This window comes from Diospyros lotus, chromosome 2 (assembly GCF_014633365.1).
Source record: "Diospyros lotus cultivar Yz01 chromosome 2, ASM1463336v1, whole genome shotgun sequence".
Taxonomy (NCBI): domain Eukaryota; kingdom Viridiplantae; phylum Streptophyta; class Magnoliopsida; order Ericales; family Ebenaceae; genus Diospyros; species Diospyros lotus.
In genome coordinates, this window is record NC_068339.1 from 9,647,532 (window position 1) to 9,668,852 (window position 21,321).

Consider the following 21,321-nt stretch of genomic DNA (forward strand, 5'->3'; position numbering starts at 1 on the left):
TCATATAATTCCGTTAACTATTACAAATAGAAAATGCTAACGAAATCTGATATGACAAAAATTAATTTAACATATACTCACTGAACTTTAAAAATATAACTACTTACTCACTAAATTTTGCTCAACGTCAACCATCCATCACCCCAGTACATCACCATTTGATCTTAAAATACTCGTTACATCACCGTTTAATCTTAAAACATATTAAAATATTTTTATATGCATTTGAGATCACTTACTTCTCAAACCAAAAGGTAAAAACAAAACTAATTATTCAAATTTAAAAAACTATTGATGCAAACTAAAAATACAAAAAAAAAAATTGTTTGCTTAGATTTGTTTACTTTCATTACGAACAATAAAATTCACAATAAATGTATTTAATTTTTTACCTCCATTACGATCAACGAAATTCACAAAAAATGTATTTAATAATGAGACCAAATTGGTCATATCCGGTGACCGACATATCTTAAGTTTTTGACTTTTGATCTCATTATTGAATACATTGAATTTTGTTGTTCATAATGAAAATAAAAAAATATAAGCAAACATTTTTTTTTGTTTACTTTTGGTTTGCATCAGTATCTTTTTTAATTTGAATCATTAGTTTAGTTTTTCACTTTTGGTTTGAGAAATAAATGATCTCAAATATATACAAAAATCTTTTAATATGTTTCAAGATCAGACGGTGATATAACGGGTGTTTCAAAATCAGACAGTGATGTAATGGGGTGATGGATGGTTGACATTAAGTAAAGTTCAATGAGTAAATAGTTACATTTTTAAAGTTTAGTGAGTGTATGTTAAATTAATTTTTGTCACGTCAGATTTTGTTAGCTACATTAGATTCCGTTAGTATTTTTCATTTGTAATAGCTAACGGAGTTATAACGAGTGATGGATGATTGACGTTGAGTAAAGTTCAATGAGTAACTAGTTACAATTTAATGTTTAATGAATAAATAGTTACAATTTTAAAATTAAATAACTATTTATTAATTTTACCCCCACGATTTTTAGTTATGAAAAACAATGTAATGGTTGTTTGATTGTTCATGAGATTTTTAAAATGGAATTTCTTTTAAAATAAAAATAAAAAACTCAATTTATAATATACTAACCGGTAGAAGAATACACATTCAAAATACTTTTTCACCTTTTGCAATATATGACTAATTTTATCAAGCATCACTTAATAAATCTTTACTTGAAATTTTGAATTTTTGTATTTGCAGCAAACACTCCTCTAATATAATAATTAAAGACATGTTTTATAAAATTGTTATTTGAAAATGTTTTTCCAGATTTCAGTACAATGGAAATGGAAACTGGAGATGAAATGGATAACTGAAGATGAAGAACTGGAAAATGTTCTTATGTAACTAAACAACCAATTCCCTTATTGTATGATTGTTCATTTGGAACTACTACTCTCTCAGACAAAGAAAGACTTGTCTTAAAAGTAGTCAAAACTATCTAGAAACATATTCAAGAGGCTTCCAAAACCAAAACGTAGATAAAAGGCTCTCTACACAAATGACTCTTCCATATAATCAGAGCCAAACCATCCAACAACAAAATCCAGATCTCAGAAGCTCAAGTTAACAGAAAGCTCATGGGTCCCTTGTACCATTATCATCATGACGATGTTCCAATATCTTTAACACCATCTTCATTGCCTTCAGAGTCCTCTGGCTGGTCAGCATTCCCCGGCTTATCTGGTGACAAATAACGCCCGGTCATAGGGTCAATGGGGCGGGTGTCTCTTGGCCCGCCTTTGCGTCCCATAGCCACCATCGGTGGCGGAGGCAGCAACCCAGATCTGAACAGGAGCCGTTGAACAGGCTCCGAGGGCTGGGCACCGACTGAGAGCCAATATCTGCAGTTGCAGGAAAGAGGGCACTTAAAACACAAGAACTACCCCCAGAAATCAAAATTTTGAATGCAAAGTTTCGCGACAGATGTCCAGAAGGCCTTAATACACAATTAACATGATGGTTTGCATCTTCACAATCATTTAGCTGAAAATATGCATATCCTACGACCCTCTTGTCATTGGCACAAGAAGGTATGAAATTTACATCTTGTAAAGAGTACACTTTAATGGCTATCTTCTACACCAGATTTGAGTTAATCATTTCCGACAAAGTCTAGCTGTTTAACTCTATAGAAAGGAAATCTTTTAAGTAACTATAAAACTCTGCTCTCATGGGAACTGCATGCTTAAAATCTAGGTGTTGAACTCCAATTTCATGAAATATTGCCCCACTAGTGTAAGTTGCCAAAAGTGTGACAAGTTTAACACATCAGATATAGCAGAAAGAATATAGAACAAACAGTCATGTTTCCCATTGATGAGCTTGACACAAACTAGAAACACCACGATGTAGATGGTTGAACATTCACCAAAGGCATTTTCATCCTCTAAATGATTTATCAGTTGATCACTTGAATCCACAGCAAATGGATACCTTCGTACTTTTGGCAAGGCACCCAATGGCACAAAAATTAACTGCATAGGCAACATAACTGTCTTTTTTATGGAAGCATAAAACATTAGGCCTTGTCTATCACAACATATGGTTTCCAATGCAAGTGGACAACAGAAGGATGCATCTGGGGAGAGGGAGCAGTAGTTACCTCTTGAAGCACCCTTTATGCATTACTGATACAGCTTCAAGGAAAGGCTACAGGAGAGAAAACAGGAGAAGTTTCAGAAAGAAGAGATCACCCAAGAGACTTCTGGACTAAGAGTTTGAGCTTGGCTGATGAAGTGGAATGAAGAACTAGAGATTGGCAGAAAAAAGAACCAGCAAACTGAAGCTAGCTAAACTAGGCCATTTTGCTTCAGTGAAGTGTCTTCTTAAGTGTGGCGTCTAAGAGTTCTTGCCGTAGTTGTATTTTGGTAGTTTTGGCTGTTGGTTCTGCTAGTGAAAGTTGTACTTTCACAGCTGTAGTTGTGAGCTCAGTTGGTTAAGTGAGCTAGCTTGTGGCAGGAATAATTGAGACTAGTATAAATTGAATGCTGTTGAGTAATGAAGGAAAAAGAGAATCCATTTTCCAAATTTCCCTCTCTCTATCTACTTTCTCTCCTCCCTTCCGATCTGCTCTAATTCAAATTCTGCTTCAATGACCCTTGACAACTGCTAGGAGGTTGATCACTGACCTAAGCAGTGGGTAGATTCTTACCATTGGTGCTCTTGTTGAAAGGTCACAGGAGATCTGCAAACCTTATTCATCATTTTACAAATTGAGAAGCCACAAAAAGGCTGGTGGGACCCGATCCAAGGTTACACAGTCAACTGAGCAATTAGCTCTGATGCTGGAAATAATGAATGCACAACAAAATGAATTTAAGGAAAGGATTCTGAGTAAGATCCAAGCACAACAGCAGACAGGAAGGAATCTTGACTGAGATTCAAGTACAACAGCAACACTGTGAAGCAACTAGAGCTAGGCTGCTAAGGGTGCAGGTCCAATCTGATGAACTTATGCCAGAAATAGAAATTTGGGATATTGAACTTGAAATATACACCAGAATTGGGTATGTTAATTGGAGCTAGCATTGGTCAGCACACTAGTCACTAGTTAAGTAATAGCATGCAAAATGAGATAAATATAGCTAGAGTATTGGATGAAGTAAGCTGTGGACAGAATATGAAAGAGTGTTTTTGAATAGGTTGAACATGCCAAACATGTTGAGTTGAGTATGCACGCAAATGTGATATGTTTTGGTAAATAACATAGAAAGGCAAGCTACGAGCAGTATAAGTTACTACCTGCTATGAAGGTTATTTGCACATGCCTTCAAACTTTTTAATGAGAAAGGGGCTAGAAAAATAAAGGCAAGCCACTTAGCATAGTATGAACAAGCTGGTAGGAGGATAAGAACAGGGATTCAGCAACCAAAGAAGATGACCAAATGTAACCTAAGTAGAAGAACTTAGAAAAGTTTGCAGGACTTGCAGGTGTAGAGGAAAATGGACGACACAATTAAGGAGACAGCCAACAGTATGCAAGAAATCCTGAAGATACTGAGAGTGATGATCCTGAATGTCAACAGCTGGTTGACAATCAAAAGCCAAAACCATCAGGCAGTCAATAGTTGCAAATCATTGGCTGACAGTTTGTGGGGTCAGTTGAACTTTGAATAACATCAAGTAACGGTCGGTAGTTGTCTAGACTATATAGAAACCAGAAGAAGAGACACAAACGGTTGACTGAGAGGCTCACACTGCCGTCACTCATCAGTCAGCTAAGACTGTTGACAGGCAGGCCAAATCTTTCAATGGTTAGGACTTGAGAATTAAGACTTCAAAGCTTAAAAATGCCTAATTGTAATCAACCATGATGGTCGAGGACAATGGTAAGAATTCTGGAATATCAAGAAATTTGCAAATAATGACTCCATTTGATGATAGATTTCAAAGAAAGGCATGATCATGGTGGACCCCCTCAAAGCTTCTCAAAGCATAGTCACTGAAGCATGTGCTTATTTGAAGGTGGGCATGACACCTGATAATGGAGCAAAGGCTTCAAGAAGAAACCAGATCTTTCAGTGTCCATGGGTAAAACTGATCTGGAGAAGGCCTCTTCACTTCCCCAATAACAGACACTATTTGTTATAAGCAGCAAGTGTGACAAGCATAAACATAACCAATGTTTTATAACTATCCGCGAAAATGGAGGTGGAACAGGATAAGTATTGGCACTGCCAGAGTGATGAGCGAGTTACGGCTAGATGCAATAAAGTTAGTTAAACCACCACTATTCTAGCCCTTTCATGCCATAATGGATCGCAAAGTCAACTAAAAGCTTAAGCATTTTAGTGAGATGATTATTAACAATCCACCATGACGGTGAAGGTAAACAAGGATCATGCACTCCACCCTTACTTACTTCTCAATAATTGTAATGCATGTGCGTTTGCCCTGCTTACAGTTGAGAGGCTGACCACTTGAGAGTATGGGGATATATACAATGAAGAAGCTCACTAAAAGCTTTAAAGATTAGTACATTGCATAACCCAATTGCTATAAATTTTTACCCATCCTTGTGTGACGTGTTTGCATGATCTGTTTGCGAGAAATAAGAACATAATAAAACACCAGTTCACCAGGTTGTGTCATAGTCTGCCTTACAGATTTTTATAGCTGAAAAGAGTTGAAACAGATTTACCAAAGTTTCCTGAGCTACAGACCATACATCACACAAAATCTCAGACAGATGCTTCAATAGCATTAAATCCAAGTTTCTAAATCACTTACTTCACTCTGTCAAAATTAAGACCCATCCGTTTACCGCCATCTTGCCCTGCGCAAACCAAACACAGAAAAATCAATTATTAACATAGAAATCAAAATAAACCGCCATTTAGTAGATAAGATAACCGACCAAAATCCAAAACAGTATATTCAGAAGAATCCCACAATTTATGCTCCTTGCGTTGATAACACAAATTCCAATCGAAACAAAAAGAGGGGTTTCCCCCAATTGTTCTTTGCCATTTTCCAGGTAACCAAACAGGGGGTTTCAATCGGAAGGAAAAGGAAAAGAGAGAGCACCAGGGAGGGGATTGTAGTATCCCAAGACTTCCAAGTGCTTGCCGTCTCTGGGAGATCTGCTATCGGCCGCCATTACTCGATAGAACGGCTTGTTCCTGCATCCAAACCTCGACAATCTTATCCTCACCACCATTTCCGTTCTTCCAATTCGATCTCTCTCTTCTCTCTCTCTCTCTCTCTCTCTGGTCTCGCGAGAAGTGAACCGTAGAATCGAGGGTTTTGGGTTTTTCTCGGTTCCGCGATTGGGCCGTAGGTAACGGGTTTCCGTCTTGATCGACCAGACCCGACCCTGCCCCGGCATGGCCATGTAAGCTTTGCTTGACAATTGAAATAAGAATAAATTTAACACAAAAATATCTACCATTCCGTCTTTTTGTTAAGGGTACATTTAATTGTAATTTTTTTTGTTTTATAATTTTATAAATAAAAATAAAAATAATTGATTACTTTTTTTATTGTTAACAAAATTTTAAAATTTTGGACATACAAAAATTTTGTTTTCATTTTTTATTTATATTTTCATTTATCAATTCCACTTAATATTTTACTCACATTAATACTCAACACAATTGATATTAATAAAATGCCAAATGAGTTGTCTTAAATTAATTCGAACCCACCTCTAGTTTAACGAATTAGGTCAATCTAATAGTCAATGAATCTTCATTATAAACTCATTTTATTTTATTATTTTTAAATTATAATAATTTTGTAATTTTAAAATAACTTTCACCTTAAAATAAAAATAAAAATAAATACATGTTGTAAATCTAAATTAATTTAATTTTTTAATCACAAAATGATTATAAAATAATTGTAAATTAGTTGCATTCTAAGGCAATTGCTATTATAATTAATGTTATAAATCTCATAAAATAATTATTTCAAAGAGATTAAATCAGGAATCAGTTTCACATATCTATTTATCATCTATAATTAAAATTCAGTTATTATTTACTATCCAAATTATTCATCGCTCTCAAACTAATTTTTTGTTCTGCTTTATTTTAATTTTTTTTTAAAATGGATAGCATTATCAAGCAATATTCTTACTTTCCATTCTTTCGTTTTTTAATAAAGACAAAAACTAAAAATTGAGAACTCTCCCAAAAGAACCCTAAATAATAATTCTTAATTTTTGTTTGGATTTGTCAAAGCTCACGAGGATGACTACGGTGAACTTTTTATTACTGCTTGGTGTAATTAATTATTTTTAAAAATAATATTTGATATAAACTGTAACTGGCATGGACATGTGGTTAAATTAAAAGTTAAAAGAAGAGAAACAGTTGATCACCCAAACAGAGAGCTTGTGTCTCTGTTTTCGTATCTATACTTGTCCTAGTAATTTTTTCCCTTGTTTATAAGTATAGAGAATGGAACAAAACCTGTGGGTGGCTTTAGAATTTTTTAGGGATGATAATGAATACAGAAACACTAGCAGAAAAGAAGAATTAATAATTTATAAGTCAGTAACCACGTACGTACATATATATATATATATATATAAGCATGAAATGAGAAATTAATTAAAATCATGACGTTTACAATCAACCTGATGTCTTAACACAATTGACAGGCCACGACATGAAAACAAAAGCTCATTAAGAGGTCTATCAAAACCTTTGTCCTTTCGTGTCCTCTCTAGCAACTTCTTCTACGTACCATTTTCCCTTTAATTCTCTCTACAATACGTAAAGCTTCTCCATTTCCTTCATCTTTCAATATGGGGTTTTATTCAGTATCATAAGCTTCTCAGTCGTTTCCACTATAAGTTTCTTAGTCTTCTCCATTAGTATAGAAACATTGAGTTCATCTTCGTCCACGTAAACTACTTCGCTGTCACTTGAACTCCTAATTCTAGATATTGCAAACTGGCTTCGCGTAGATAAGATCGCTATTGAATCAGTTTCTAATGATTTTGGCAAGCTTGTAAGATTAAATCTAGTTGTCGTTCTTAACCCATTTCCAATTCAATAAATCATTAACCTCATTGAGTTTTCTTCTAATTCTCCAACCCCTTTTAGCATAGTCGCCAAAGGTCAAGGCTACTCAATTAGAAGACAGGTCATAACAGAGAATCAAGTGGTGGTGGAAATGGAAGCCTTAAAACACCACAATGATGAAACTAGAATTAGGGTTTTGGGAAACCCTAAATTAGGGTTTTACGCCTACATGGGTGGCGACCATATTTGGATCGATATTCTTTTTGCCACTCTTGGGCATGGACTTGCACTAGTTTCATGGATTGATTATCTGTTCCCAAGCGTTGGTGGGACACTTTTTAATGTAGGGATTAGTGATCAGTCGTTCTTGTTCAATTCTAAATCTCTAATATCCGTGAAATAGACATAATTACTGGTAAGAAATAATGAATTATTGTCTCTGTAGTCGTGCATGCATTTTTATCTTAGATTAGTTATTGTGTTTAAAATATGATAAAGAAGTTGGCAACCAATTATATATTGTTGTACAATGAATAAAACATGCTAATAAAGAGTCACTTTCAAATAATTTGAGAATATATAGGTGCCAACATGGTGAGATCTAGATGCGATTGTCACGACAATTTATGTTTAATATGGGAGAATAATGTGTTGTATTCATATTTTGGTAGTTCCAAATCAAGGACCAATCTTTGGCCTAGGATACATATATATGTGTAAATGTCTTTTAGCTGGGATTGTAGTGTCCTCACCCAAGACTAATACAATAAATAATTGTGATTTTTGGAGGCACTATATTAGAGAAAAATCTTAGGGTCTTACATCAATGAGATATAGTCAAGTAATTATATTTATTAAAAACCATCTTGATTTTTCTTTTCATGACTATGTATTAATGGGTGGCAAATACTTAATTCTACTTGGAATTTATGTAAGTAAACTCTTTTGTACTTTTGTTATAGATGAACGTTCGTTTCAAAAAATGTAACTTAAGTTTGGATAACAGTTTACATGAATGCAAAGTTTTAACATAGTTAAATGATATAAGGTTGTGTTATATATTGTTTGATATACAATAAAATGAGAGCTAGTGACTTGCTCCAAACACGTAAATTCATATTTATTTTATGTAGTTTTAGGAGGTTTAAGCCAATTTAGAATCATTATCAGAGTAAGAATAGCCCTACAGAAGGCTCCAAATAGGGTACGTCATGTGTGTGAGGGACTGGCTAGCCGAACAAGTTGGGATCATTAATTCGTATGGTTTGTTTCGTTTTTTAAACAACTTTGTAATACCATTAAATTTACAATTTATATTTCTAGTGTTTTAGGCTCTTATAATTTAATTTAATTATTATTATTATTATTATTCATAATTCAAATTCAACATTAATTAAAGATAACCTATTTGGGCTATTAGCACAAGGAGATGGTTGTATGGAAATCATGCCTAATAAATAAATATCATATTAATTTGGTTAAAAGATTTAGTATACAGTTGGTAGTTAGTTGCATGTGGCTCTGCCCATGAATATATAGAACAAGTACTCAAAATGTGTATTCCCGCAAAAGTTGATGCTTGATTTGGTAACTCATATGAAAGAGAGTATTGCAGGTGAAATGGATCCGAATGTTGTACGAGGATTTCTCTTCATTCACAAGAGACCAAGAACACCTTGTCTCCATTGATTCAATGGACCCGATTATTATGAACCAAAGCCCTCCAAATAACTGGAGAGGAGATCCTCCTCCTTCTCACCCTCCGACGATGTCAATCCAAAATAAATAAGCTCTCTCCTAACCAAACACACCATCATGATCTATTGCTTAGAAGTCGTCAAGCACTGCGACTACGTTGACAATCTCACCAACATCATCAACACCAATGACGTCGAAGTATATATATATATATATATATATATCGTGCATCACCACTATGAAAATCCTGGAAAATCAGAACAAGGAGATTCTAGAGTTTTGTGAGAAAGCTGGAATCGGTGCAAAGCAGTATTTTCCACATTACACAACCAAGGAAGATTGGATGAATCATTTTGGCTCCAGATTGGATACTTTCCTTCAGAGGAAAGCTCAGTAGGATCCAAGGATGATCTTGTCTCCTGGCCAAAGGATTTTCACTTCTATTTAATAATATATATATATATATATCCTTTTCTTTTTAAGGCAATGACACATTTTAAGGGCGTTCTCATTATTGTGACATTTCTGTTGTGGTGAGAATTGGTAAAATGAAAACAGTTTAGTCTTTGGCCTCGCCCTATTTATTTATTTCTAAGTATTATTGACAAAAATAAGTTTTATATATATATATATATATAATTTAGCAGCAGCGGAAGAAGAAGAAAAATAAGTTTAGTAGTAGCAGCAACGTAGTAAGAAGAAGAAGTTTAGCAACAACAGAAGAAGAAGAAAAAGAAAAAGTTTAGCAGCAACGGAAAAAGAAGAAGAATGTTTAAAAAATAAAATATGCTGAAAAATCAATTGCACTTGATGGATGTGCGCCTGAGGGAAGTGCGCCTGAAGGGTCTAGGAGCGTCTGGTTGGATCTCGCCTCGTCTAGGCATAGCAAGGTAAGATAGCTGCGCCTAGGCGCATGCCTTGACGCACCTTTAACAACACTGATATATACACATAGTTAGAAATAATGGGTTGTAGATGACCCCAACTAATAGTTGAAATGATAAAATTTGAAGATAAAATAAACTCAAAAAATTTTCATGATTCACCCAATATATAGGCTACATCTATAAGCAAGTGAAATAATGACTTTACTAAAAAAAATAAAGAAATTACAATTACTCTCAAATTGTAAGAAGAGAACAATATCACTCTCTCTCTCTAATAATAAAAGTAAAACATCTCTTATAATAAGGAATGAAATTTGAGAATGGGATAATTGAAGATGCTTAAATCTTATGGAGATGAGATAGTAATACTTGAACCTCGTCTCTCATCTTCTTATATATTTTTTTTAAATATTTATTTGTCAAAAGTTGTAACTTACCTAATTTTGCATTGTCAAAAGTTATGACTTGCCTAATTTTCCTTTGTCAAAAGTTACAACTCATTTTGTCTTTTTAATTCAACACACATAATATAATATATATTTTAACTGAAAACATATTTTATATCCAAATAAATGTCTTATTAGTTTATAGTTATATTTTAATTTAAAATAACAATATACAATATATATGTACAATATAGTTATAGTTAATTTAGTTTATCGTTATATATACAATATAGTTTATAGTTTAAGATTAATATATTAATTAATTACAATTAATTTTAACATTTTTAATAACAAAAGTTATACCATGCAAACAAAATTAATAATAGGAATATTTAAAAATATTTGTACATTATAGGAAAATTTCATGTAAATGACTCAAATTAATGGGATTTAGAACATTTTATTTATTATGAATTTGAAATAAAGCACAAAATTAAAAATTCATTACAAAATTAAAATAAACATAAAGTTATATATTAATAAAAAATAAAAATTTCTTATAAAATTAAAACGAAATTAAAAGTTGAATATTTTTTAATTTGTCCTTTAATTAAATTGCATGATTAAGTTAATATTTTCTCAAAAAACGTTTTCCATTTTTTTATTTTAGTATGCTCTTGGCAAAAAGATAACAGAAAATTTAATCCCCCCCCCCCCAAAAAAAAATACAAAAAATACAAAAGGCGATTATTATAAAACGTATATAAAAAACCAAGTTTCTACCCGACCCGATTGCCCCGAATTCGTTTAAGCGAAGTAGGAATTCCTCTCTCTGTCTCTCTAGTTTTCCAGGCGCGAGGACTTGAAGCTCGCCGATGGAGAAGGCACAATTTGGAAGCTTAAGCCCCTCAGGCTCCGTCTTCACTTTCCCTCCCCATCGCCGAAGACACCTCAAGAGCGAAACCTTTTGCACGCTAGTTCGCATTCTGTCTCATTGCTATGGCCCGAACCAAGGTTTTCAGTCCCATCAAGTTGTTCAGGGCGAGCCAGTACAAGGTATTTTTTATATACTCGTGTTTACTTTCGGATTCACTGTTTGGTTGCTCTGTTATCGTAGGAAAAGAGGCAAGAATGAGAAGTTGTCAAACCTTATGCATCTTGTCGTACTTGGTTCTATGACATCTGAGTAACTTGCCGTTTTTTTGACTTTATCGGACCCTGTCCTGATTCTGTTAAAAGTCTGATTAGTTTTTGGGAAAAGGAGACAAGCAAATGAAGAACAACCGACTGAATTGCGGAATCATAGTTTTGTGGTTTACTTGACTATTAGTCATGCCGTTTTTGACTTTATCTTAGTTTTGTTGTCCAGAAAACCTATTTATCTTCTATTGGGTGCTATGAATGAAAAATTTACCTTATCTCTGAGTTGTAGGAATCATAATATTGATTATGTCATAATTTTTGTTGGGTTAGATGAAAATTCACGGAGTCATGGCCTTGATTCTATCAGTAAACCTAGGTGTCATGTTCTACCAGGTTCCTCGAACATTTATCCAATTTTTAAGATAATAGCGTCACAATCTAGAATTCGTCAGAATTCAGTCCATTTTAAGATGTGATGGTTAAATCAAAAGAATGCCAGACTAGTGGAAAAAGATCATTTTAGTGCCCAGTTATAAAAACAAAGGAGATATTCAAAGCTGTGAAAATTATAGAGGGATCAAGCTAATCACCGGCACAAAACTTTAGGATAATGTAATTGAGCAAAGGCAAAGGAGAGAAATAAAAGTATCTGAAAACCAATTTGGTTTTATGCCTGGTAGGTCAACAATGGAAGCCATCTACTTAATGAGGTGCTTAATGTAAATTATAAACAAAAAGATTTGATTTGCATACGGTATTTATAGAATTGAACAAAAACCTATGATAGGGTACTTAGAGAAGTCTTGTAGAGAGTATTGGAGAAGAAAGGAGGAGATATTGAGACTTTTCCAGTTACAATTGAATTACATGAAGGATCTGCATTGTGCATTTTCCTCTTTGCTTTTTTTTATGGACGAACTCATGAAACACATCCAAGAAGAAGTGCCTTGGTGTATGTTATTTACAGATGATATTGTCTTCATGTATGAGATAAAACAACATGTGAATAATAAGATTGAATTATGGAGAAACACCTTAGAATTCAAAGGCTTTAAACTAAGTCAAAAACTGAGTATGCATAATGTAAGTTCTGTAAATATATCCTTGTGTATGATATTATTATGAAATTTGAAGCAAGTTATTCCTAAATAAAAATTAACTTGTGTTGGATCAATTGTTCAAAAAGATGGGAAGATGATGGGATATATTACTCATAGAATTAATGGGATGGTTAAAGTGGAGAACTGTGTCCATAATAAGGTTAGAGTGGCACTTGTTGAAGATAAGACGAGGGAGTCATAATTAAGATGATTTGAACATGTGATAAGAAAACTGATAGAAGCACTTACGAGGCTAGTGGATGAAACAAAGGAAATTTAGTTAAAGAGGGAGAGGAAGACCAAAGAAAACTTGACGAGAACCCTTAGATTTTATAGCACTTATGAGCACCCCTGGCTTCTGCCAAAATTTAAGGCTATTTTTTTATTAACAGAGTTCTGGTTTAGATTTTGTTGACTTTTCAGTCTTTCCTATGAAACGAGGAAAAAACATCTTACCACATAAGGGAAACATGAATTTTGGGTTTGCTTGATTATCAGCTATGCCAAATTTAGCTTAAATTTGTTTTTGTGTTAGTATTTGCATATTGAGGCAGTGGTGAGAACGAATGTCTGCTTCTTGGGTTCCTCTGTTTCATTGCTCAGAAAATCATAGAAAAAGATTGGAAAAATGAAATGGCATCAAACTCTATGTATCACATTGTACAGGCATCTATCACAATTTAACCATCTTGAATCATGGAGTCCTATTTACAGGAAAAAAAAAAGAATCATGGAGTACTGGCCTTGATTTTGTCAAATCCTGAATTCGTTTTAGATAAAAAGAATGGAATCGAAACTGATTTCATTACGGTATTGTGAGTTTTGGGTATTACTTCATTATAAAATTTGTATTTGTACCATAAATTGCATTTTGTGTTTTTTAATCATATGCAGATAATGTTGAGAAGCAATTTAGGCACGCTACTGAAGGACAAGTGCATGGTGAACCAGTTGGTCTTAGCATTATGGAGCCTGAAGCCTTGGCAAGCAAGAGGGATGCTCCCAGTTCTGAAGTTTTCAGGATAGATGAATGTCTTAATGGTGATAGAATGGAAACAGATGAGTTTGACCATGTAAATAGGATAGATAGAGTACCCATTCAGGTAGATGGTATTAAATCTGTAAAATCATTGGAAGATAAGAATCTGGATGGTAATGATGTTTCTTTGACAGTTAATCAAGAAGGTCAAAGAAGTTTCCATGAAATTTATATGAAGGAATCAGGAGATGCAGGGCAAATAATATTAGACAAGGAACATAATAGTTGTATGGTTAATGAAACTCTTGATTTGCCTTTAGATATAGATGGGATTTCTGAGTCCTTGAAGCCTGATGAAAATGATGGAGAAGGAAGTTCATTGATGCAGAGGATTGTTTCAGATGAAGTGGAGCATGAAATGCAGCTGATGGAATTGGAGAAGCCAGAAGCAAACTGTGGTGTGGTAAATTCTTCTCCTTGTGTAACTGCAGATAAAGAGATTGAAGAAGGGGAAATTTTAGGGAACTTTGGTGTTTTTGGTCAATCGATTGATTTATTGCTTGAAGATGCTGCATCATCAGAAGATAAGAAGGTTAATGAGAAGAAACCTTCTGAATCCATTGTTAATGAAGAAAAATTAATGTCTAAACAGAAACAAACAAATCAAGAAGATCTGGCACATAAGAATTTTCCGGAGACAGTCAATCATGTGGGTAATGGAGTAGAATTAGAACTGAAAGAAAACAAGATGTCAGAGATGGAATGCATGTCTGAAACGGTTGTTTTTCAGAAAAATGGAGAGGCGAAATTGGGAAAAGGTTTTGGCTCTTTACTAGAAACTGGAGAAACTGAGAAACAAGCGAAAAAAATTAATGAAGAGTTAAACCATCCAGCAGTTGCTGTTCAAATCTCAGGGGGAAATGCTGCTGAAATTCAATGCGCTTTATCCACTGGAAAGGTACTGCTTGAATTTTTTGAATTTTGTCTTCAGTGCTTATAGTGCAGCTGCCTAAAATATATATTTTTTCCTTCACAAAGTTGTTTGATTTATATTTCATGTCAGTTTATTAATTAAAAAGGGGAAGTTCTGTGTTGTTTATTTGAAGTGTGCTCCTGTTTAGTGAGAGAAAGAGTATTTAGATTTCTGCCCTCCTATTTAGCGATGATGAAAAGGAAGCAAATTATTGTGCAGTCCTTAATATGGAGCAAGTGAATCACTGTATTTCATTGTACATCTAAGTCTGAATGTCATGTTTGTACACCCAAGGATTACAATTCTGCTGTATGAATTGCCCTACCCACCCCACTCTGGCTAGATGAACCCTTCCCCACCCCAACCCACCCCCACATTCGCACATAACATATGGTCCCTGTATTCCCAAGAAAAACTAAACTACTTTATGAAAAACGCTGCTGCTTGTGAATGTTTCTGTTTAGGAAATTACAATCAGAATGGGTGGTACTCATGATCTTTTTGTTAATCTAAAGATGGAAGAAATAAAATAAACCTAATGAGAGAAAACGCACTATAAGAGTAAGCAGGGGTGGCTTACAAAGGTTTCCTTCTATACTTTGCATTTCATGTTCCCTCCAAAATAAGCTCTCTTCTCTTGATAACTCAATCCTTCTCTCACTAACAACAACTTTCTATAACATAGAAGAATCTTGAACTGTTATGCTTGGTTGGTAACATATTGTCACGACCCAATTGCTCTCCCCAAGTAAGTCATGCAACATAGTAAAAACCAAGCCTTCTTGGTAGCTAAGTAAAGCCTAACCAGATGTGTGCCTCAAGAGAGTTGGCACTAAGCTGTGTATTACTTGGAAAATGCTTAGAATTGAATGAGTGAATTGCAAATGAGGAAAAAGGAGATATATATAACCATCCACCTTCTTAATCGATAACCAGGATTTAATTAGCCTTCCCTTTTTTTTTTCTTCCTTTTCCACCTTTTTATGTTGTACGGGGTGATGACCAGAAGTCACAACCACCAAGGACTTCCAGTCAATGAATAGCAGTATCTTGAAGAAAATTTTAATTAAGGGTATTTGTATATTTTCATATTAGACAAGCTGGGACGGCTGAGTCACCCTATCCCTCTTTGCCTCAAACCCAAGCAAGTTTAACACTTTCCTCCTGAAACCACCCAACCCAACTGGAGGTCTGTCCCTCCAATCTGTTCTGCTAGGGTTGAGAAGGTCAAGGACCTATATTACTGGGTTAGTTTGTTTCCTACATACACACCCCAGAACCTCTTCAAACCTTGTATTTTCTGTCAATAATTGAAGTCAATGTTGGAGTCAACCGGAACTTAAACACTTGTGGCCATGATTATTTGTAGTTCATCCTGAAATTCACACTTACGGCATTGTTATTTTGGGCTTGTTTTACAAGTCTAATTACATAGAAGCTTTTTTTTGCTAGGCTTGTTGTATTTGAGCTCCTTTAATAAAACTAGTTGATAATGATTAACGAGAGCCATGTGAGGAAAGTGAAGCCTGAAGGAACTTGTTGGGGGATCGAATTTATGATTGCGTACACATTTGCTGCAGTGAGACATTATTAAAGGCTTTGGTATATAAAAATCGTCGAATCATCAAATTTATTTTTTGTTTAAATGCCAAAAAAGATGTTCATGTTTAGGGGTTCTGGGCCTTGAATCCTGATCTGAGTGTTATTCAGGTGCGTGAACGCTTTAGGGTTGTAGCTCTTGGATTCTTCGCCCAAGTGATATATTAATTGCCTCCTGAATTAGTATTGCAGCATTATGGTTACATTTGGTCATAGATATTTTATCTTCGGTATGATGGTGGTCATCTGTGGCAGGATGCTGGCATTAGCATAAATCGAAAGCGGGGTTCTTCAAGCAAGAGCAAGAAAGAAAAGAAAAAGGTATATTTAACACTACTGTTTCCTCCATTTTCTTCTTTAAATCCTGGTCTTTACTCAATGGCAATCTAGCTACATCGCCAACCTGGCAATCATAAATTCAAAATGCATAAATACTTCTCTATGCCCGTTTTTGGACAGGGCGTTGAGGTTGTGTAAATTTGATCCTTCCTAAAAACTGTGGTTGGGGAGCCATGTGCGTTGGAATGTGTTTTTATTAGTTTGCCCCTTTATGGCACAAGGGGTTTGCATTCTACAAATTCGGTGCTGTTCATGCTTCGAATAGTTACTCTACACACAGCATGTCAAATTTAGTGCTTACATATTACATTTCTGATATCTCCATGTTTGTGTGTGTGTGCCCACTTATTTACCCACGTCTCCATATTGCAGGAAAAGAAGAGAATCAAACGTGCAGAAAAGAACAGACAGCTTGGTGTTAAAAGGTTAAAAATCAGACCAGTATTGAAGCCAAAAACAGTATCGTATTGCCGCCATTATATCAAGGGAAGATGCCAAGAGGTTGTGTAATATTAATTTTAGTTCTTCTTTCTTGTCTGATTTCAGTGTGAAGGTTTGAATTGCTCAGAAATCTCACTGTCTGCATACTGATGACACTGCCTTTATTATTATTATTATTATTTTTTATTCGACAGGGTCAGAACTGCAAATTTTCACATGACACCGTACCATTGACGAAATCCACTGTAAGATCATGTCACTTCTTTTTTTTTGGCTAGGCATATCATGTCACTCCTTAACTGAACTCTCTTGTTATTCACTGGAGACTTGCCATTAGCTCAGTTTCATTCTGATTAGTCCCCCCCCCCCCCCCCCCGATAGAATGAGTTGGACAGATGCCATTAAAAATAGCAAATTCCATTGGTAGATCTATTGAAATGGATGATTGTGTGTTAAAGAATGAAATAATGAGCTCTGATCTAAGATTGAGATTGAAAACGATGTCTATAAACCATTAAAGATTGGATTTAAACTCTAAATAGAGGGATTAAAGGGTCATTAAATCAATATATATATATATGTGATCCATGTCAATTATCTTCATTCACTATCATCTTATAAAACTTTTCGATATGAAGATGGTGTTGGAACTTTATCTCATTATTCCCTAGCTAGAGAGTAGTGTCATGAAGGGCATCCAAAGTAAAATTTTGCCACATTGTTCTTTTGCATGAATTTATATTGTCAATGTGACTTTTTGGAGTAGATTGACATTATAATGCTGTGCCTTTGATGCTAACTTGGTTAGGATAAGGTGTAGCTGATGATGATGATGAGGCTGGGAGATTTTTGTTATAGGTGTGCAGATATCGGCCACATGATTGAGGATTTGCAAAATGGGGCCTTGATCTGGTCTTGGCCCATTTGGACCTCCATGTCTCTTAGACAGGCCATGGGTCAAGTTTTTCCAATAGCAGAGCCAGTCAGGCCAGGATTTTGATTCTAAGCCCATTTTTGCAAATGACCTGTCCTCTTCTTTCATACTGAGAAAAGACCTGGTTGGCAAATTGATTGATATCTGAACTAATCCATGGATCCCTAATTCTCTCATGTCAATACCTTATTGCAGAGGGAATTACAATACTATGCATTGTTAAGTAGCAGATTTGATTGTTTGGTATTGTGTAAAAGGATGAGGAGCTGAGAAATATGGTTGATCCTAAGTCATTCATTCGAATATTTAAAATTCCTGTCCCTGTCAGTTGAAAGGTCTGATGCATGGAAATGGATTAGGAATGCTTTTTATTTGAAAGTTGTGTATCACCAGATCGTTCATGCAGATTAATTGGTTTCAACCTGTTTTGAGTTAGTGATTTGAAGAAGAGGATAGATAACCAACTGAAAATTATGATCTGGAGAGTGGTATCTGAAGCAATCCCTAATAAAAACAAAAAAAAATCTCACTTCTAGAGTTGTCTATTAGAGATACTTGCCAGGATTTCATAATGCATATCAAGGGTCTAACTCACACTTTTTGTGCTCTCTAGCCAGGACCGTCTGGTTTACTAGATGGAAATTGGAATTGTCGTACCACTGTTGGATCCATGTGTGCTTGGTATGAATGGGACCCCAATGTTCTATATAGCTAATGACCTAATGGATAGAATTTGGAAGCAGAGAAACTATGCAAATTTGAAGCAAAATATAATCTTACAAGGGAAATATGGAAAAGAATATAAGTAGTCAGGAATCTTCAAATAAAAATGTGTCCAACATTGGGAGGAAGTCTTTACAGTAATTAATTACAGTTGGGCTTTCTTTATTAGACTTTGTAAAAAATAAACCTTGATGCACTTAATGGAAGAATGGATGGTGATGTTATTCTAGAGATCATAATAGAGCAATATTAGTGCTAAAGCTTCTTGTAGGAACAGTTATACACATGCACAGCTGAAGTACTTGTTCCTAGATTTGATGTTTTTCTGGGATACCAGTATGGAACTCTCAAAGGTGATTTTTTATCCATTATCAAAACTTGCCAAAAATGTTGGATTTACTGGTCACTGGTCCAATTAGATTACTGGAATAGCACCAAACAATTTTAAATTATAAGCAGTGGTCTGATGCTTTCGCCCATAGAACCTAATATGGCTGCGCTGATGAATTGGCAGCTTGGGCTTTTAGAAATAGACAATCAGGTGCTTTGTTGATAAAGATTTTCTATTTCAGCACTTGAAGCTGTAGAAAATGACCAAGTTCATATCCCTTATCTCTTAATTATGTTCTCTTCAGCAACTCTTCCTAGTTTGGCAGTTTTTTGTTTCTTTTTTTTTCTAGTCTCAGCTGTTTTGTGGTGGTGTTTCCTGGTTATCTTTGTTGTTCTAATAAAGTTTTGATTCAGCATGTGCACACGTGCATACATACCCCTCCCTGCTTCGTGCACACTCTTTTCAAGGTGAATGTATCATATGCTAATAGAAAAAGTATTCTTAAATTATGCTTATTGTTCTTCTGTCAAAGTTTAGAAGCTTTGTATATGTTCATACATATATGTGGCAAAGTATTTCTCTTATCTCTCTCTTTCATGCCTTCTGGAGTTTCAGCCATGTTGTCATTTTGCACGTCACTCGTGCATGAAAGGAGACGACTGTCCATTTGACCATCAACTGTCCAAGTATCCCTGCAACAATTATTTGTCCAAAGGCTCTTGCATCAGGGGCACCGATTGTATGTTTTCACATGAGGTAACTTATTATCTTTTGCTTGGCTTTTTTTATTTATACTTTTACTGCATGAATGGCCATAAACCTCTATGGCGTACTCATCCAACTACATTTTGCTCAGATGCCACTAATTGAAGGTTCCACCAGCACTATAAGCATTTCTAAAACTGAGTCAATGTCTCAGTCCCTGCCAAGGGGTACGCATTCTGTGAAGCAGTTGAACTCACATAATTCCTCTCAGCAGAAGGTTGCCTCAAAATTTAGCTCCACTGTGAACTCTTCTTGTAAGAATGCTGAACAGAATGTAGTGGAGAGCATACTTAAACCTGCTGCACATGCACCCAACGGAATAAGTAGGCTTTTGTTTGGAAAATCATCACTGGGCAATCAGAATAAGGTCAATCAAGTCAGATCATGTCCCAAGCCTGATGGTGGTGTCAAAGTTGGCATCCCGTTCATTTATGGTCCACCAAGTATGCCCCAAAACTCAAATGAGACCACAAAGATGACATCTTCAATGGAATTGAAGGGAATAAACTTCCTGTCACTGGGAAAAGCTCCACTGCATGATTCTAGTAATGACAAATCATCTGGCATATCTTTGAGTAGGGATTGTAGTGTTCAAAAATCAACCTACAGTGACTCTAGCAAGGATAAGCAAGCTGCCTCATCTTCAAAGATGAATGATGGTCTTAAAGTTGGTAACCTGGGGGATCAAAACACAAGAGACATGGTTCATAACTCGAGTGAGATGCCAAAGAGAACACTTGCAGTGCCACCACGAGGAATAAACTTTCTTTCATATGGCAAAACTCCATTAGGTGACTCCAGTGATGTGAAGCTGGCTAGTGTACCTTCCAATAGGGATAATGAGGTTGTGTTGCCTGTTCAAACAAGCGACATTAAACTTCAGGTCGCTACTTCAAGACCACGTGGACTATTATCTTCTGTTTGTTCAGGTCAATCTCTGAATCCTTTGGCAGATGAGCATGGTAAAGAGTCACCAAGTTCATCCCTCAAGGCACTTTTATCAAGTACGCAAAACTCAGCTCAGAAGTCCCGTCTTGCAAACATGCCAAACTCTGCACAAAAGGCACTCCGGTCAACGTTAGCTTTTGCATCTAAGTATGAGTCTACCATCAAGATGAATTTCCCGGCTGTCAGTGCTGACTTAAATAGAGAAGGCGGCGGCGGCAGTAGTTCTGGAAGTAAATCAAGGGAGTTGACTATTCTTGATTTCTTGTATGGTGACAATAGTAAAATCAAACAATAAAGAGGGGATTGCATTATTGCCAATGGCAGATCCCTGTGGTTGCTAATGTCGTTTCTTGATCGCGGCAACCAGGCAAGTATTATTTTCCTGTACCACAAATCGTTATTTATTTACCGAATTTTTAGTGCTTATCATACTTGGCAGCTGTTTTTTTGTCCAAAGGGTTCTTCCTGTAATTTTTTCTGGGAATGGATCACAAAGCTGCGAGTTCTGAATTAAGGGCAATCCCCTGCCCCTCAATCTGTGAAGTTATTGACATTTTTATTAA

The 21,321-nt window shown here is 35.3% G+C and overlaps 2 protein-coding genes and 1 pseudogene across 2 annotated transcripts; 2 read left to right on the top strand and 1 right to left on the bottom strand.

Moving 5' to 3' along the window:
- Positions 1 to 1,254: 1,254 nt before the first annotated feature.
- Positions 1,255 to 5,795, bottom strand: LOC127795558 (30S ribosomal protein S16-2, chloroplastic/mitochondrial). Its single transcript, XM_052327321.1, has 3 exons — positions 5,567 to 5,795; positions 5,270 to 5,315; positions 1,255 to 1,881 (listed from the first exon to the last, which is right to left on the bottom strand). The coding sequence occupies exons 1-3, from the start codon at positions 5,697 to 5,699 to the stop codon at positions 1,641 to 1,643; spliced, it is 420 nt and encodes a 139-aa protein (XP_052183281.1). The 5' UTR covers positions 5,700 to 5,795; the 3' UTR covers positions 1,255 to 1,640.
- Positions 5,796 to 7,552: 1,757 nt separating this feature from the next.
- LOC127794621 (cytokinin dehydrogenase 5-like) lies at positions 7,553 to 9,658 on the top strand (annotated as a pseudogene).
- Positions 9,659 to 11,273: 1,615 nt separating this feature from the next.
- On the top strand, positions 11,274 to 21,321 carry LOC127795619 (zinc finger CCCH domain-containing protein 65). The gene is made up of 7 exons (XM_052327406.1): positions 11,274 to 11,539; positions 13,621 to 14,663; positions 16,533 to 16,598; positions 16,989 to 17,117; positions 17,252 to 17,302; positions 19,661 to 19,801; positions 19,902 to 21,321. The coding sequence occupies exons 1-7, from the start codon at positions 11,359 to 11,361 to the stop codon at positions 21,051 to 21,053; spliced, it is 2,763 nt and encodes a 920-aa protein (XP_052183366.1). The 5' UTR covers positions 11,274 to 11,358; the 3' UTR covers positions 21,054 to 21,321.

Bases quoted from the DNA above. Each gene is read 5' to 3' on its own strand.
- LOC127795558 (XM_052327321.1), bottom strand. From the start codon at position 5,699: ATGGTGGTGAGGATAAGATTGTCGAGGTTTGGATGCAGGAACAAGCCG. The intron at 5,316-5,566 runs GTGCTCTCTCTT...TGGTTTGCGCAG, and splicing joins ATACTACAATCCCCTCCCTG to GGCAAGATGGCGGTAAACGG. The intron at 1,882-5,269 runs GTAAGTGATTTA...CTGCAACTGCAG, and splicing joins CTTAATTTTGACAGAGTGAA to ATATTGGCTCTCAGTCGGTG.
- LOC127795619 (XM_052327406.1), top strand. From the start codon at position 11,359: ATGGAGAAGGCACAATTTGGAAGCTTAAGCCCCTCAGGCTCCGTCTTC. The intron at 14,664-16,532 runs GTACTGCTTGAA...CATCTGTGGCAG, and splicing joins GCGCTTTATCCACTGGAAAG to GATGCTGGCATTAGCATAAA. The intron at 19,802-19,901 runs GTAACTTATTAT...CATTTTGCTCAG, and splicing joins ATTGTATGTTTTCACATGAG to ATGCCACTAATTGAAGGTTC.